At 38.0% G+C, this 19,230-nt stretch overlaps 1 protein-coding gene across 6 annotated transcripts in view; it reads left to right on the top strand.

Annotated features, from left to right (window-relative positions):
- Positions 1–18,743, top strand: part of PLEKHA1 (pleckstrin homology domain containing A1) — a 54,811-nt gene extending 36,068 nt beyond the window's left edge. For 3 of the 6 annotated variants that reach the window (XM_059172955.1, XM_059172956.1, XM_059172960.1), the window contains 6 exons: positions 2,485–2,628; positions 4,377–4,445; positions 10,907–10,971; positions 11,610–11,673; positions 13,458–13,547; positions 16,363–18,743. In XM_059172955.1, the coding sequence (XP_059028938.1) occupies positions 2,485–2,628; positions 4,377–4,445; positions 10,907–10,971; positions 11,610–11,673; positions 13,458–13,547; positions 16,363–16,674 (744 nt within the window). In that variant the 3' untranslated portion in view covers positions 16,675–18,743. Of the gene's footprint in view, positions 1–2,484; positions 2,629–4,376; positions 4,446–10,906; positions 10,972–11,609; positions 11,674–13,457; positions 13,548–14,995; positions 15,067–16,362 lie in introns of all 6 variants that reach the window. The other 3 variants (XM_059172957.1, XM_059172958.1, XM_059172959.1) reach the window with 3 other exon arrangements.
- The last annotated feature ends 487 nt before the right edge of the window (positions 18,744–19,230 follow it).

Raw genomic sequence — 19,230 nt, 5'->3', positions numbered from 1 at the left:
AAGGGTATATTAATGAACAAAAAAATTCATGCTCTTGTGGGAGCTTACATTTTTCACCAGAGTTGGGTAAAAGTATAAGCTAGTATTGTGTTTGTGTGTGTACTTCTAAAAAAAGTAATGATTTTAACCTCTAAGACTTCTGGTTAAGATAAAACTATACTAAGTTGCTTTCACCTGTCTTAGTCTTATGCTGATATAAGTGGTAAGACAATTTGTCTGTAGCAATATTAAGATAGTAGTTTGTATCTCTGGCTGTTTTGATATTATACAGAATTAAGATTTTGTTGTGTTTTAATTTTGGTGTATTCAGTGTGTTCTAAGATTCCATTGCAGCTGCCATATTAAATTTTTTTTTTACTTTGCTTTTTGTAATACAGCTTTTTAAATTTATAAAGTATTTACTCATTATAAAAGCACTTAATTGTTAAATTATCAAGAAAGTGATAAATCTTATTTGCGTGATTAATTTATTCAGTGATTATTGGGTTAGTAGCAGTTACATGCTGGGATTACAGAATTTACGTACATAATTCTTGCTGTCGACCTGTCTAAAATGGATAAAGGTCGAAAATTCCTCAAGTTGAGACTTGAGCATTGGTTTTTCTCCTGAAATTTAAGAGTTCTTCAAAATACATGTTTGGTTGATTTGTGGGATTCTAGATTATAATATGTTGCACACTATAAATAAACAGAAGCCGGTGCTTTGGGGACCATGAAAACACAAGTGTAGTTAGATCTTTTTTTAAAAAGCACTGGACTTGGCATGTAAAACAAAACAAAACAAAACCCCTGCAGAACTTTTAGATTCTTTTTTTTCTATTTTCTTTTCTTTTATTTCTTTTCAGTGTTCCAGAATTCATTGTTTCTGCACCACACACAGTGCCCCATGCTATACGTGCCCTCCATAATCCCTACCACCAGGCTCACCCAATGCCCCACCCCACTCCCCTCCAAAACCCTCAGTTTGTTTCTCAGAGTCCACAGTCTTTTGTGGTTTGTTTCCAGCTAGGAGAAAATCTTCTGGCAAGGAGTTTTTAGATTTGACAGCAAAACTGCAGTCCATCAAAGGAAAAATTGATAAATTGGACCTCATCAAAATTGAAAATGTTTGCTTTGTGAAAGAGGATGCAAGGAAAGCTACACACTAAGTTAAGGAGATATTTGCAAGCCACATATTCAACCAGACACTTGTATCGAGAACATACAAGGAACTATCAAAACTTAGCAGTGAAAAAATAATCCAACTAGGAAGTGAGCAGAATTCACGAACAGAGATTTCACCAAAAGATAAAAGATAGACATATGGCAAAGGAGCTCTAGAAAGGCTTCTCACTGTCATTAGTCAGTAGGGAAATGCAAATTAAGACCGCAGTGTGGTATTACTGCACACCTCTCAGAATGACTCAGATACGAGTAATACAAGTGCTGACTGCCGACAAGGATGAGGAGAAGCTGCATCCCTCCTCCATTGCCGGTGGGAATGTTTGACCACTCTGAAAAGCAACATGGCAGTTTTTTAGTGAAGTAAGCTTGTGATTACTATACAACCCAGCATATGTACTCCTAGGCATTGCTCCCAGAGAAATGGAGACTTACGTTTACATAAATCTGTACACGAATCTTCATAGCACTTTTATTCCTATAGTCCAAAACTGGGAACAACTCAAATGCCCTTTAACAGGCAAAGACTTAAACAGCCCATGGTATGTCTAGACCATGAGAGCTACTCAGCAGGAGGAAGGAACAGACTAGTGACACAGGGAGCAGCCTAGACGAGCTTCCTGGGAAGGGTTCTGATCTCATAAGGTCACATACTGTAGGATCCATTAAATCCTATTGCCTGACTGTCAGAATAATTGAGATGGAGAACAAATTAGGGGTTACCAAGGGGTTGGGCATAGGGACTCTATAAGGGTAGCCCAAGGGAGCCTTGTAATGGTGAACACCTCTGTATATTGTTGTGGTGGTTTTACACAAAGCTGCATGTGACAGAATTGCATAGAATGATCCAGACATAGAGACGGATGAGTGCATTAAAACTGGTGAAATCTGAACGAAGTTTGTAGGATGTTCCAGTGTCAGTTTTGATAATGTAGTATAGTTGTACAGTTTCCCTGTTGGGGGAACTGAAGGGTATATATAACCTCCTGTATACTTTTTTTTATTTCAACTTCCTATATTAGTGAATGTGTATAATTATTTCAAAATCAAAGGTTCACCCCCCTTCACCCTCTACCTCCTCCCACCCCCCAAAAAAGCACTGGGAGCAGACAAGAGAAATAGAGATCTATGGTTTTTATTATTGATGTGAATGTTATGATTAAGTACCTTGAATTATTTAGAGAACTCTTCAAAATTTGTGTTCCTAACTGAACTAAGATTAGATTTTAAGATTTTTTATTAGAATAACAACATGAAATTCAACTGTGCCTTGAAGCTAAACAAGCAAGAAAAGAATTTCTTTATTTGCCTTTTTTGTTTTAGAAAGAAGAAGTAAATGAATGTGGTGAAAGTATTGACAGAAATAATTTGAAACGGTCCCAAAGCCATCTTCCGTACTTTGCTCCCAAGCCGCCTCCAGACAGTGCGGTCATCAAAGCTGGATATTGTGTAAAGCAAGGAGCAGTGGTGAGTACCTTAATGGGGTATTTATGGGAATAATGAAAAATGAGTCCTCTGGTAGCAAACTCGCAACATACCAGCCATGTGCTTTTTTTTTTTTTAAGATTTTTAAAAATTTATTTGTCAGAGAGAGTGAGCACAGGCAGACAGAGTGGCAGGCAGAGGCAGAGGGAGAAGCAGGCTCCCTGCTGAGCAAGGAGCCCGATGCGGGACTCGATCCCAGGACACTGGGATCATGACCTGAGTCAAAGGCAGCCGCTTAATGACTGAGCCACCCAGGCGTCCTGCTTTGTTTTTTGGAAGACCCAAAGTCAAAGACCAGTGAGCTGAGGAGTCAGGATATAGAATAGGGGTGGCTGTATGTTCATAACTCAGTGTTATTTTCTTGGTCTGTGATTGGCTGGATAAATTAATGCTTATTACCGCTGACCTTTAATCTTAAATCTGCTTTCCTAACAGCTTATCCCAGAAGGCTTTCCTATTGATTTTTCCTCCCTCGAGAGTGGGTCAGAGAAAGAGAGCTCTAGCGGGGAGGTGCAGGAAGAGAGGAGGCAGGGCTGTGGGAAGGCTCACTCACTCGGTGTTAGGCTGACCTCAGTCGAATTTTCTGTGACCTTGATCTTCTTATTTAACCTTTCAGTCTCTCAGTTTCTTTTTAAGGAAAATTAGGTTATAAAACCTACCATCTGAAGATTTTTTTTTTTTGCAAGATATAAAGTAAGGTAGTATTAACACTGCACCTGGGCCTTAGTAAGAGCTGGTAAAGGTTAGCCAGATCCTCTCATCGAATCAGACCCGTGGGTGGGACATTGTAGGAAGAGCAAGTAAATTTACCAGTATTTCTAAGGTTCCATAGTACTTTTCCAAAGTTTGTCACTCTGTATGTGAACCAGATCGTTAGAATTTCATGAGAAAATAAACTTTAAAGTTTGAAAATTAAAAAAAAAAAAATTCTGTGAGTAAAGAAATACTTCAGATTCTACTGGAAGTTTATTTGACTTCACTTCACTTTCTGGCAACTCTAATTAGCTTAGGTCAGCCATGGAAAAGTTCTTGTCTCCCTAATCTACTGACCTTTAAGCCGAGGGAAATGAAGGGGAAGGTTGAGAATCTGTCACCATAGGTCTACAGGTAAAGTCAGAAATCTCATCAGGCAGTGACTCGCTTGTGTTAATTAGGGCTTTTAGGGAGACATTTCTTTCTTTTTGTTTTACTCCCAAGTCCAAAATAACAAACAACCCTTAGTGATGTTGAAGTGCTTTCATGAAAACTGTATTTCGGTGACAAAAAAATATTTGTACAAATGGGTTCAGTTTGTTAAGTATTTGATGCTTTACTACTAAGTATAAAGTACCTAGAGAAAGATTCTTGTGTTTTACAGATCTTACAGAACTTAATGTGGTTTAATAACATTTCCTGTGCTGGCTCTTGAGCTCTTGATGGCATTTACTTTGTGGGGTTGGGGGGTGGGGAAGTGCCTTTTTTTCTTTTTAACTTTTAGAGAATTGAAAATATGAAACCATAGTATAAGTTACATCGTACAAGCTGAAAGCTAGCCACCAACGTTGACTTAGGAACTCAAGGCCAGAGTAACGAAAGAGATGAAGTTTCATGTATGTCCTCCTCAAGGGAGGGTAGTGAGGTTTTTCAGGGCTTGACATCTCTGATTTTGGGCTCATCAGAATATTTAAGTGGCTGCTAATATTTGACATTCTTAGAAACAGAAGTCTTATGTCTGTGTTCATCCCTGGTAGATGAAAAACTGGAAGAGAAGATATTTTCAATTGGATGAAAACACAATAGGCTACTTCAAATCTGAACTGGTATGTTGCTCCGTCATACATGTTGCCTTGAAATGTTTGAGCAGAGTGTTAAGGCGGTGGTGATTTTAAGTGTGTGTGTGTGCGTGTGTATGTGTAGTTTCTTGTCCTGTTTTCTATTTTTAAAAATAATTCTCGTTTTGAGAGCTACATATATTTCAGTTTATTTGATTGTGATGTTTTAATGGTAATGTTATAAATAAATCTTAAATAAAAAGATTGTATCTTCAAAGGCATTTCACCTTGAAAGAATTAAAAATATCAGAACTCCTTAGTCTGTAGATTTCCTCTAAAGGGGAGCTGGAGGAGATTGTAGGAAGAATTCAGTCTCTAAAAGTCAGCATTTTAATGCTGTATTTCTACAGAGTTATAAATACAAAGTTTCTGTATTTTCTTCTTGCCCTCTCTTGATATTTTTTTCCTGTTTCAGATTGACTTTTAAGTTTCCTCATATAAGCCCTTTTTATTCCTATCTGAAGGTGGAATCAAATATTGAAATTCTCTCTTTTACTTGTTTGAGTAACATCCTTATTTAAAATATTCTTCTCACATAGCCCAAGTTCTGCAACAGATTGTTGGGATAATTTGAATGCTTTTTTATACCTTACATGTCTGTCCTGGCTCTTCCTGTTTTATGGGACCTTTGAGTAGGGATCATGTACTTTATTTGCATGAAGGCACCAGAACAGCCCTATCCGGTAGAACTTTCTACAGTGATGGAAATGGTCTATATCTCCGTTGGCCAGGTTTACTGGCTACATGTGGCTGAAGAATGCTGAAAACATGGCTGGTATGACTGAGGAGCTTGGCTTTATTCAATTCTAAAATTAAAACCATTTTAATTTAAATAATTACACATGGCTTGTGGTACTGTATTGGACAGGAGAGTACTTAGAGAATAGGAAAGGAATATTTTGAGGTTCATCTCAGGTGTCTGTTCTTCTGCGAGGTGTTTCAGACTCTAGATTAAGTGCCTTCTCCCTACACATCATGGTGCCCATTGCCCACTTGTATCCCAGTACCTCCCGCTGTGTTTTGTAATTACATGCATACTTGTCTTTACCAGTTACTTATGTGAGCTTCTCTTTTATATCCTTTTTATGAACACAGCACCTGGTACTTGGCAGATAATGAATTAAGTGTTTTTGAATATTCAAATGGAAATTGGCATCGCGTAGCAAGAATAGCCATTTTAACATGGGTATTTAGCCTTGCTCAGACGTCAAATTGTAAGAGCCTCAACTGGAAATAGTAGTTACTTGGCTCAAAAAGTATCAGACTTGGTATCTCAGAAGGCTACACGTTGCCTGATTAGTAGGTTGACGCATTGCTTTTAATAAATGACACTACTCTTATGCAACAGATATTCGTTGAGGCCCTCCATGGCTCTTGTCCTGGGAACTGGGAATGAAGAGAATAGTTAGTGATGTTCTGACCTTCTTCAGGAGTTCAACTGTGCCAGAGAAACTGACATGTACCCCTATCATCCCTAGTGATTACAACGAGACAAGAACTGTTATGCAAACATTTATTAAATTTTGAAAACCTGCATATAGACATAATGCTATAAAACTTGAGATAAAAGAATACCGAACTAACAGAGGAGGGAGGGAAGTGACAGCTGTGTGTATGTAGGACTGTGTTAAGCATTTAGAAAACATAGGTAAGGCTAGAATCTGTAAATATATCAATAGATAAGGGGTACATTTCCCCCACATTTGACATTTCTGAAATCTTGGGGTGTCTTAGAGTTGCTGCAGGCAAGGGGCGGTCGGGCAGCAGTTCTGCGGTAGTTGGCATCACTTGTGTGCGCACAGCCCCTTGCATAAGATCGGAAAACCCCAGCACCAGATCCTGCAGTGAAGAAAATCTCAGGGATACAGTGGGGCATTCTTAAGAGATGCTGCATCCCCAACACTCTTTTTGACACAGAGAATGGTATGGAGTGAGAAACGTTGACACTGATGGCTCTGAGTCAGAAAGTGATTCAGAAGAGCTGGAATCTGAATGTGAAGTTTTAAAAAACCTTAGCCAATTTGCTTATGTACCTCCATAGGCTCAAGAATGCCAGATGATAGGGACACCTGGGTGGCTCAGTGGGTTAAAGCCTCTGCCTTCGGCTCAGGTTATGATCCCAGGGTCCTGGGATCGAGGCCCACATCAGGCTCTCTGCTCAGCAGGGAACCTGCTCCCCACCCTCTCTCTGCCTGCCTCTCCGCCTGCTTGTGATTTCTGTCCATCAAATAAATAAAATCTTAAAAAAAAAAAAAAAAAAGAATGACAGATGATAAAAATTGATGTTTAGCTTGGAAAAGGGCTCTTTTATAAAACCTTTTGATCATCTAAAAGTTTAGACAGAAAGTAGATAGAATAGTATTCGGAACCCCTGTATATTCCTTACCTGGATTTTGTAATTATCAACACATGGCTAGTTTTGTTTCTTAGGTACCACTTCCTACTACCCCTTCATATTTTGAAATAAATCCTAGACATAGTATTTTCTCTGTAATTATTTTATGTATGTATTTATTTACAGATATAAATAAATATGTAATTTATGTATGTATTTCTAAAAAGTTAAATGCTTTTTAGTAGGTATGAAGGATTTAAGCACACAACTGAAAAACTAGAGAAAATATTTGTAATATATATCAGGGAGAAAACATTAATATCCCTAAAGAATCTTAAAAATTGAGGGGGTCCTTTCTTACCCTCTACTCTCTTTTCCTCCCATGAGTCCCAAACAATTCAGGCCTACAGTTTTTAGCTGAGGCAGATCAGTGTAGGTGTTCGTCTGGTGGGCCAGGAGCAGAAGAACCGGAGTAGCCTGGTGTCAGCAGTTACAGCCCAAGAAGGATGAGGCCATCCTCTTGGGGGTTTTAGCCCAACATAGTGTAGGGAGAAGAGCACATCCACACTGGGAGAGAGGGTGGTGGCAGAGAGAAGAGAATGTGGACGTGCGTACTTATTGATAAAATAAGGAAATATATTAAAAGCCAAGTTTCTGTCAAAAAAGGGAATAATAAATATGGAAAAGGAGAAAACTATTATATTAGATTGGAGTTGATATGAACATTTAACATATGCAGGTAGATGTAGAATTAAATATAGATGTAAATGTATTCATGTGCTTATGTATATATGCATCGAATATACTCTGTAGCTCTGTGCAGCTGGAAAAAACCCACCCTTTTCCACTGAAAGGAACCTAGACTCCTGGAGAAATGGCGAGATACCAAAGCTTGAGACCGGAGAAATGAACAGAAACTAAGACTGCGATGTCTTGTATCAGAAAAGAAGTACTCATAGAATGCTAGGGACATGTCAAAAGGACCCAGAATCCAACTTGAAAACATTGCACTTTATCATGTTGGGGGCATTTTGAGCATCAAAATAAGTGATGTTGGTAACAGATTATTGCCTTTTGAATAAAGTAAGAGTCCATGAACCCACATAGATATAAATGAGTGTATGCATGAGTCTGTATATGTAAGATGAGGAACCAGAGATCACAAAGCTTCAAAGTCCCTGTCTACAGAATACACATTAAGTACAAAAAGGGAAATAGTAACTTTACAGTGATAGAATTACCACTGTAATCTAAAGTCAGATACCTCTCTAATCCAGTTATCTGAGTAGAGCGGAGCTCATCAGTGGTGAGAGGAATTCAAGTTATTTACCACCTGACAGGATAGCTTGAGAAGGTTGTGGCCTCATTTCTGTGATGTTCCTGCCAAAGACGCCTAACCTGAATTTAGACTTCAGGAAGGATCAGACACACCGAAATCAGGAACCTTCTCCAGAATAACTGCCCTGCCTTGGAGCCTTCAGTAGAGTCAAGACTGTGGGAGTCAAGAACAGCTGAGGAAAAGAAAGATGAAGTGAGTAAATGTAGCCAGCGATCCCGAACTGAATTCTTCTGTTTTAATAAAGGACATTCGGTGGACACTTTCCTGATTTCCGTAGTTGTATTGTGATAAGAGGGATGTCTTCGTGGGAAATATACTGTAAAGTGAAGGGTCATTGGGCCAGGTCAGCAGCTCCTCTGAAATGGTTCAGGAAGGTCAGGTCTCTGTGTTGTGTTATCAGCCTTTGTCTAAGTTTGTGGTTGGTTCAAAGTTTACGGAGAGAAAACCAAGGGGGAAAATATCTGGTTGAAAAAGAAGTAAAAAAAAAAAGAAAAAAGAAAAAGAAAAAGAAGTAAAAGATATGAATAGACATTTCATCTACGAAGAAACTTAAATGGGCTTTAAACGTATATGAGATATTCTGCATCACTCATACTTAAAGAAGCGTAAGTTAAAACCTCAGAGAAATATTACTTCTCATCTCTCATGAGAAAGCCATGGTTGAGTGAAGAGATGGGCAGTCCTCTCCCCCCAAAACAAGTGTAAGGGCTATTCTCTAACAAAAGGAATGTGAACTCTTGGAAAGATGGCAGATTTCAGAGGTAGGCCAGGAGGAATAGAACAAGCTGAGTCCAGAAAGTAAATTGTGACAGAAGATAAGGAAGTGGCTCAGAGGATGATGGGGATATGCCAAAAGGACGCAAATCCAGCTTGCAGGGACTTCCAGTGCCCCAAACTCACACAATTTGATCGCCTAAACAAATAATGATAGGAATGGATTATAACCCAGAGAATAAAAATGAATGAATTTTTATTCATTCATTAATTAAATGAATTAAATGGGAGGAAAACCATTTCCTTAGAGCAAAATTCTAGCTACCATATGTAGATGGATTGATGGGGTTAGGGGAAAAAAATCACTGTTGGCAGCTACTGTAGTAATGGTTTCAGGCAAGAATTCTTCGAGTTCGATAAAACTAGTGGACAAAACAATGAAGGAAAACTAGGTCTTCCATAGGCTCCAAGTATCTTCCCACAAGATGAGAACGACAGAGGAGACGAGGATAGCTTTCTAGTTCCTGGCAAACGTGACCGTAAGAGATGAGGACTAACTTCCTCATTATGGGACACACCACTCTCATGCACTCCCTGAGAATGATGGGATGAGAAGAACATATTTTACCCGTTGTTTCCCTCCAAAACTTGACAGCTTGAATCCAAGCATGGTTCACACCAGGCAAGTCCAAATCAAGGGACATTGTACAAAATAACTGGCCTGGACTCTTGAAAACTATAAAGGTCATGAAAGAGAAAAAAGGACAGCAGAACTCTTCGACAGTCAAGGACATGAAGAGACATGATTGTTAAATACAAGGTCTGGTTCCATATTGAACCCTGAAGCAGAAAAGCCATGGTTTTCCTGTTTTTGTCAAGGATACTGCTGGGCAGTTAATGAGCTCTGAAGATGGTCTGTAGATTAGATAACAGTATTGCAGCAGTGTGGAGTTTGTGGTTCTCCTAATTGTACCGGGGCTATGTAAGAGAACATCCTTGTTTTAGGAAATCTGCACTAAAGTATTCAGTAGTAAAGTACATCCTAGCTATGACTTGCCTTCAGACATTTCAGGAAAGGTATATGTATATACAGCATAGTCACATATATGAACACAAACAGAATGATTTAGCAAGTGTAAAATTTTAACATCTTGGAGAACAGGGTACTACATATACAGAAATTCTTTGTATTATTTTTGTAAGCCTTTTGTGGTCTGAAATTATTCTAAAATGAACTATTTTGTAAAACTTAAAGATTCATGATTTCTTTTTAAAAGTGTTCTGGCATGGTTTAGTTTTTTCTTAGTGCTGCATCAAATAGTGGTATGTCTTAATCTTGTAGTGTGATATTCAGTGAAATACAGCATATAATATTTCATGAAATGTATAGTATAAATGTGCTATTAGGAACTAGTTGTGTCTTGTATCTAGTTTTGTAACCTTAGTTGAGGTACTTAATGTCTGGGGCTCTGTTTCCTCTGGTGAATAGTAGTACATGCATTGTGGGGTTGTGGGAAGTTTAAGTGAGGTAATGTGTTTAAAAACTAGCAGATGTCCTGGCACTTAGTAAATGTTCAATAAGTTGTGCTTGTTGAAATAATGTATTCATATAAAAGTGATAGTCTTTAAATGAGAAATGTAATTCAAAAAAGCTGGGTATTTGCTACTCTGGTGCCTTCTGTATTTAAAAAACATTCCAGAAGAGGAAGCATTACACCTATGAGGCACATAGGAGTCCATCGGGGGAAAGTCTGATGGTTTAATGGTTTAATGGCTTTTAGTAAGCTCCACCATCATTAAGACCAGAAATAATGTGAATAAGGGTTATATGCCAGTTTCCTTGTTTCAAACTACGGTGTGTATGTAGTTTGTTTTTTTTTTCCCTAGCGTTTGGACTTTTCTGATGCTAGATGGTTCAGGAGGGTCTTAGGTCTTAGGTCTTCGGTCTTAGATGTGCTTCAAGAAAGAAGCACAGTTTTCACTTGGATCTCCAAGTAAGACAGCTATTTCTTAAAAGGATTTTAAGAACATACCTCATGTATCTGTTTGCTTTTTTGCCAGGAAAAAGAACCCCTCCGTGTAATACCACTTAAAGAGGTTCATAAAGTCCAGGAATGTAAGCAGAGGTAAGCACCAGCTCTCACTTAGTTCCTGGCACAACTTATCAATACTCAATATTGCCTTAGTTTGATTGATGTGTACAGATGATATTTTTCTGTGTTATTTCTAGGGTTATTTTTAACTCTTCTTTGTAGTTGGGATATGCTTAAACTTACAAAATCTTCAGATTAAAGTATTGAGATATTTTTTGTTTTATTTGAAAACTGAAAGTTAAGAAACAATCCCTAGGCATATTAATGGGAAGGAAAAAATTTAATATGAACAACTTCTATCGTATTTGACAGATTGATTTATTACTTATTTTAGTATTTGGAAGTTGCTACATAATAGGGCTTTGTAAGAAAAATGTGTTAACTGTGCCAGTGTGTCTTTGAGCAGACTGACTAATTCGCCATTGAAAACTTTGAATTTTACACTTCTCTTAGGAATCTTAAAAAATATATGTATAGCTATATAAAATATGGAAAATATAATGCAAGAATAAATTGAAAAAGTTGCTAATTTGGTTTTGCTAAATTATACCAGTATTTTATCTCTATTTATTCTCTTACTGACATATATTTGGTACTAGATAAACAAGTGAAAGAAACACTATCCAACAACTGCTATTTACGTGCAATTGGACGTTTGTTTTTGTTGACAGTGACATAATGATGAGGGACAATCTCTTTGAAATTGTAACATCGTCTCGAACTTTCTATGTGCAGGTGAGTTTGGAGATTATGGATCCTCTTACCAAGAGATTAATAATTTTGGAGGTGAAGTAAATATAAATAAACTTGTAGCTTATGTGAATAAGAAAAGAAAAACATGACAGCTGTAATTCACAACTTAAAAAAAAGTTATGGGGCACCTGCGTGGCTCACTGGGTTGAGCTTCTGCCTTTGGCTCAGGTCATGATCTTGGTCCTGGGATCAAGCCCCGCATCAGACTCCCTGCTCAGTGGGGAGCCTGCTTCCCTATCTGTCTCTGCCTGCCTCACTGCCTGCTTGTGATCTCTCTCCCTCTGTCAAATAAATAAATAAAATCCTTAAAAAAAAAAAAAGTTACATGTAAAATTATTGGTAGGTCATTTTAGCAAATAGGGCTCTCTTTGTTCTGAGTGGCAGAATAGAATTAAATTGTATTTGTGGGAAGGGAAGTGCTGTTTTAATTTAGATGCTAACTTTCAGTTTGGATTATTTTTGCACATATTTTGGAATTTTGATTGTGTCATTTTTGGTAATGTTAGAAACCGGGTCTAAAATACCCATAATAAAAACAGACAGTGGAGCACACAGGTGGGAGACAGGCATCCTGTATTTAAGTTTAAAATACACCTTTTACTTACACAGCAAACTAGTTAGATTGAAATTTTTTTTTTTAAAAGAACATTCGTTTTTGTTTTATAAAAGTTACATATGATGATTGCATGAAATTGGGAAAATATAAAAAATATGAAGAAAAGGATATAAAGCACACAAAATCCCATGTTCAGGAAATCATTCTTATTTTAATGCCTTCTTAAAGGTGTATATTTTTATAACAAGTGGGGTCTTATGAAGTACACAATGTTCTATTCTGTTGAATGTATTAATAATCTTTTTTTCCACATCACTACAAATTCTGTAAAAACTTTTTACAGCTGCACCATGTTCTATTATGTGAATGTTCCGCAGTTCAACTGTTTCTCTGCTCCTCTAACTGGTTATTTACATAGTTTTGTACATTTACTATGATAAATAATGTGGTGGTGAACATTTTTGTGCTTAAGTCTGCCTTGATTTCTCTTTAGGTTAAGTTTCTAGATCAGGAATGGCCATCAGAGTATCAACGTTTTTAACCCCCCTTTTTTTGCCACATTGATTTCTAGATTTGTGCTTCACCTTTCCTGATTTGAGTTTTTCCTTTTAAAAGTCCTTGTTACAGTCATTGATTCAAAAGAACATGTTGTGACTTAAAATCTTTGGACACAAGTAAAAGGCAGGATCTCTGTTTAATTGGATTTAAAGTCATAGTAAAGTTTTAAATTCACATTGGGAAGCAAGGTCCTATCAAGGAATATGCTACTTTGGAATATGACTACCAGAGTTTCAGTATATAGTGTAGTACTAGAAAAGAATTCTAGGAGAGTAATATACAAAATGATGTCAACATGTTTTTTAACCACACAATTACATGGATACTCTTGTAACAGACAGTCTAGCAGTAGATAGAGCGAGTTGAGGTTTGTCTTTGACTTCTTCCTCTCATCTTCGCTCCAGAAGTACTCATGTTGACGCTTTTTGATGTGTCTGATCTTAAAATATCAGGTGTCCAACTCTGGTCTCTATAGTAACTTCCCCTCAAAACCTGGCTTTAAAAAGTGATTTCTAAAATTTTTTGGAAAGCATTGCCTTGGAATGATTTTGTTGTTGACTCTGTAATTTACCAGAAGGGGCACACTGGATCTGTAGACATAGGAGCTGATTATGAGGATGAACTGACTGAATGAGTCCTTTCTCTCCCTTAGGCTGATAGTCCCGAGGAGATGCACAGTTGGATTAAAGCAGTCTCTGGTGCCATTGTAGCCCAGCGGGGGCCTGGCCGATCAGCATCTTCTGTATGTTCCCTGTTCTCTGGGGTGATACTCCCTAAGGCCCCACCCCCCGCCATCCTGTCGAGTTATTTTCCTTCCTCTCCCCCTAATCCTTCTGGTTTCGTTCTGTATTGAGGTTTATTTGCATGTTGACTTTCATACCAATTGGACTTGCAAAAAATAATCCATTTCTAATTTAATGCTTCCTTGTAGTGTTATGTATACATAACTTTCTGTGCATTGTATTGTCTTAAATGCACAAGCAGGGCAACTAAAGAATGAACATTTCCTTGCTTTGTTTTAGGAGTTCTTACTTGTCACAAGGTCTAGATTTGTTACAACTTGACAAATTCTTAGTATGGGATGTGGCCTAATCCTGTAAAGCACCTGAGGTTGTAGCATTACACAGTTTGCTGAAAGCCTCAATTTCCTCTTCACTCCCTCTAATTTTAGTTAAGGATTATTTTAACTTACTAGTGCCCTAAGACCTTTGAGCCGCTGAACCCAGAATTAATACGATTTCCTGTTCTCAGCCACTATTTTCCATTGCATAGTCTCATTTTCATTTTCTGGTAGGGTAATTTAAAAACCTGCCGCTTTTCACTATCAGAATTGTCTTTGTGGTAATATGATAATAAAATTGAAATGTTAAACATTTTCAGAAATAGGAAAAATGTTTTTAATTTATCATGTTTAAGAACATCGTAGGAATAAGATTGGGCTCTAGAATACCTTGGTCAGTGGTCTCTCATCTCTACTGAGGAATAGAAAAACAATTTTTTTAAAGATTTTTTTTAATTTATTGGGATGGGGACAGGGAACACAAGCAGGAGGCACAGCAGCAGAGGGAGAAGCAGTCTCCCCGCTGAGCGAGGAGCCCAAGGTGGGACTGGATCCCAGGACCCTGGGATCATGACTTGAGCCGAAGGCAGACGCTTAACCTTCTGAGCCACCCAGGTGTCCCGAGAAAAAAAGAACATTAAGTGTCTTGAAATGTAGCACTTCTGTCTGCAGAATGTAGTCTCACATGTAGCATGAAAGCCTTTATTACCTTCTACAGATTTGTTGTTAATGCCAGATGTTCTGCACGTTTGTATTTTTCTAGTAATAATTCTGTCTTTTAATAGTTTCCTGGTAGTAATAACTACAGATCAGTAAATACAAGTCCAAGTTTCTCACTTCTTAAATTTCTCTCCTTATATCCTTTTTTGGAATATCTTAGAAGTCACTTTCATAGTATTAATTTTGTAACTGCCTGTGTTTTATGTGACCTTTCCGGCTGCCAGGTATGGGACTTTCTGCAAAACAGTGTCTTTGGGAAGAGGAAACATTGGAGAAGGGCACCTGTGTTTTGTGCTTTTGTGGTGGGGGCAAAGTGGACTCTCTGTCTGTAACTGTCAGCAGAACTTTCTCTTTTCCTCCCTCTCCCCAGTATAGGTTAACTCTAATCTTAGCTTTGCACTGTGTTCCAGATGCGGCAGGCCAGAAGGCTGTCGAATCCTTGTATACAGAGGTATACATCAAGAACTGGTGAATGCAGCACGTATGTGGGCTCTCACGCAAACGTGCCTTCTTACTAGAGGGCTCGGACTCACTCACTACTTACAACTGATCATAGAAAGTTGAGTTAACCAAACTGCCCTTTGCAGTTACCGTAACTGACTTTGTCGACACTAACGCAAACTACTTCACTGCAGTCATCCGTTTGGATATGCATATTTAAACAATAATGAAAAAGATAAATCATGAAAAAATGGAACCTTACTAATTGAAAAAGTCACATTAAGCTGTCTTCTAAAAATTAGTTTCCTGAATTGCCACAAGTTTCAACTTCTGTATTTTATGTATTTTGAAATTTTTTATACTATACCATTTAACCGCACCCTTGTTCTAATAATATATGCAGACTCGTGCATGCATATACATTGGATAAACTCTACATTACTATACTTTGCATGACATTTTAAATCTCAGGTGAAGTTTAGCCAGCTCCTGGAATCTCTAGTGTTTTGTCAATTTGTAGCACTTTGTTTTCAAAGCCGCTAGTATCCCATGGGACCGCAGTATGCTAGGAGCTGTGTGGCAGGGCATTTGGGATGGTCATGTGAAGGCTGTCCTTGATTAGCAGCAAATCAGAATTAAGATTCACAACTGATAGCTATTTCTCCAGTTTTAATAAATGATCAAATATGTACCCTTTGCTGCCTTTAAGACCTTTAACCGTATGAACGTATGACATACTCAAAACTAAGTAAGTGCCCTGAAAGGAACAGTGAAAAGCCTGCGCCGCTACTGGTTGCAGCAAAATTCAGGGATGAAAAACTAAATTTGTCAGACTGTCAGAGAAAGCCGTAGGTTTGGCAAACAGTGAGTTCCACTTACTAAAGAAATACGGCCTTTCCTTTTTTACATTCTGCATTTTAATTTTTTTATCTTCCTAAAATATGTGGGAGGATTCCTAGTCTTGATTGAGAAGATGCTGTTAAATAGGATGGCAGAGCCGCTAGGCCCCCTTCTTAAACACAGTTCGGTTGCAGCTGGAGCCCTGCATCCCGGGGTAGGCTGCCTGAGTCTTCAAGTGGCAAAGCTTTGGTGACAGGACTGGTTTCTTAGTGGAAATGGTTGTCGACTGTCATGGCTTTAACCTCACTTCTAAAAATGCATTGCTTTGGGAAAGAACTTGCACATGTATGCTGCATGGCTCATGCTTCTGCTCTGTGTGTGTGTGTGTGTGTGTGTGTGTGTGTTTCGTTTGGTTTTCAGAGAAGAAAGTCTCACACTGAGTTACTAACTCTGTCGTTACTGTTTGCCTGCATCTGACCACCACCCGTCTTTGCAGGAGCATCCCAGCTGTGCTTCCGAATCCAAACCCGCTTGCCGCTCTGCCAGCGCAGCCGCCAGCCCACATTCCGCAGCCTCTCGCAGCAACTCTTTGGTCTCAAGCTTTACCATGGAGAAGCGAGGATTTTACGAATCTCTTGCCAAGGTCAAGCCAGGGAACTTCAAGGTCCAGACTGTCTCTCCAAGAGAACCAGCTTCCAAAGTGACTGAACAAGCGCTGCTAAAACCTCAAAGTAGAAATGGCCCTCAGGAGAAGGACTGTGACCCCGTGGACTTGGATGACGCAAGCCTTCCGGTCAGTGACGTGTGAGACGGAAGCGCGTGGAGCCTCACCTGCCTCCTCGGCCCTTCTAGCCAAAGATGATAGAGGACGAAACGGTTTTTAATACACATATTATACTGCCTCTTTGATGTACTCTTTATAAGCTGGTAAACCAAGAATCTAGGGAGTGGCCAAATTAAATGTAATTTCTTTAAAAAAAAACACACAACACAAGAAAAAAACCTGTTTCAGTATCAACTGTCTGAAGCTTCGTGTGCTCTCTTTTGGGTGATGAAAATGTGTGTGTGGTATTTTTTCCTAGTGAATTTGACAGTTTAAATGTTTAACAACTTAAAACATTAAAAATGCATATTAATTATTTTGGTTGTTTTTAAAATGCTACTTAGATTTCCTATTAGATGCTTGATATTTACATATTCTTACTGGTGAATATTATTGAATGAAATATTGTCAGACTAAGATATCTAAAATCATGATGTCTTTGGTGCTGTAAAATTTATACTACAGTATGGACAGCTTGGAAACGATAACCATCTCTGTTGCTCTGGGCGTTAAGGTGAGTGGCCAGTGTTGCGTAGAGGAGATCATTGGACCTGTTAGTGAGGGTTGTAGGTTGCATGAGGTGGAAACTAGAACTCACACAGCTGTGTCTTCGACATGAGTTGGAAAAAAACCTGGGGCTTGCAGCAGTCTTTGCTTTTATGAGACAGTGAAAATGATTTGGTGTGAAATTTCTGGGTGATCTGATTTTCATATCAAGGTTTTATAAATAGTTCTTATTTCTATATTTGGATCAGTGAAAGACCTCAAGTTTATATGTCAAGACATTCTGCCCTTAGCTGTGTGATTGCAGCCTCCCCTTTTGTCCCTGATTAACCTCATCTTGTTGGAGGATGTTGTTGGAATAATGTGCTCAGAAGTCCTACATGATCAGTTTTTAACATTGGGATAAAATTAATTTTCAGTAGCATAGTTGAATGTGCTCAATAAGATATCTTCTCATGGTCAAGATGCCAGGATGCTTTTATTCTTCTACGTGTGCAATAGAGATGTAAAACACAAATTTGAGTATACGTTTAATCACGGGGGTATCGTAAATGTCAGCACCATTCTAAAAACCCTTCGTTTCAAGCGTTGAGTAATAGACCAGTTTGAAGTACCATTTTTACAGTTGAGTCTTAAACATTTGCTTTAAGAAACTAGTCTTGAATTTCACATGCTGCTATTTTTATGATATTTTGCCATCTTACTGTGCTGTTTTGTTTTGAATTCATGTATGTCCCTTTTTCTCCTTTGCATTTCCTAAGATGATGTCTGGTTTGAGAAAAGGAGAGAGATTTCCTACTACAGTGGTGGGGTCCAGAGGTTACCATCTGTTATAGGGGAATTATGGAATCAGTTTAAAAATCTAAATGCATTAAGTGCACCACTCAACTTTTTTATTCATAAGCTAATATTTTAAAGTTGTATTTCTATTTTTTCCTTTTTTGCAGCTACATTGGAAAATGGTAGATGCAAAGTTTTAAGTAGCTATCACTTTTTCTGCCAACGTATCCATTATAATGGCTCTTTTGAAAGTTACTTTTTCATGAACACACCTAAGAAATCTTGTGTAGACAGTTTGCAATATTCAGGAGCCTCATGCTTTTTTCTTTGGTACAGCTTCTGCATTGCATGTCCATTTTAGCATATTTTGGTATTGGTAATTTGATATATTTCATAGTGGCAAAATACTGGCTCTATTTTGGGACTTTTTATAGAACTGCCCTTGTATTAAGTAGCATAGGAAAATGTTCTTGTGATTGTCAGGGTCTCCTCTAATATTTATCTCCATACTTTTATAATTCTATGAAAATTATTTAATTATTTTAAAACTTATACTTTTCTTGTAAATATGTCACATCTGAATTGTCAAAAAATCACTTTGAATACCTTAATATTTGCTGCATTTTTTTTTCTGTATATATAACATGTCTTCTTTCAGAATGGGAATGTACATGTGCTTCCCAGTGTTTACTTTTATGTCTGTTATCTTTATAATGTCAAACTGGTTGAACACTGTAATGACTTGAGAATAAACTCAAAATTCTAACTTACATCTCGTTTTGTTTGGGTCCGCTCTGGTGTGAACAGGTAATAGAATTAGTACAAAATATAGGTGATTGACTGGAAGTTACATATTTAAGGACAGACTAATTATTTGGTAACCTTTGAAAGGCATAGTTTGATGTATCTGTACAAGGAAAGATGACTGGTTTTGGGGAAAAGGGCTTGCTTATTTTGCTTCCCTAAAGCAAAAGAAAAACATGTCCTCAAAAGTACTATGATACATGTCGGTTTCAAAGCATACTCTGAATTGTCCAGGCTGCTTTTGCTCTGCTTGGTTATTGGTTAGACTGGACATGGCATGACCAAAGCGGGGGGGCAGAGGGCATTTTAATTCTCAGAGGGGCCGTTGTCATGTTAGAAGTTATTTTTTTCAGACCCACTGTTGGTAACGGAGAGTCCGTGTCTGCTATATAGGCGGCATCAAATAATGATGGAATTGGATGAAGGCCATCTCTTAGTAATCTTTATTAACTG

Source organism: Mustela lutreola, chromosome 4 (genome assembly GCF_030435805.1).
Source record: "Mustela lutreola isolate mMusLut2 chromosome 4, mMusLut2.pri, whole genome shotgun sequence".
In the NCBI taxonomy this organism is placed as follows: domain Eukaryota; kingdom Metazoa; phylum Chordata; class Mammalia; order Carnivora; family Mustelidae; genus Mustela; species Mustela lutreola.
Note: the sequence above shows the minus strand (reverse complement) of the source record. Positions and strands in the feature narration are given on the sequence as shown.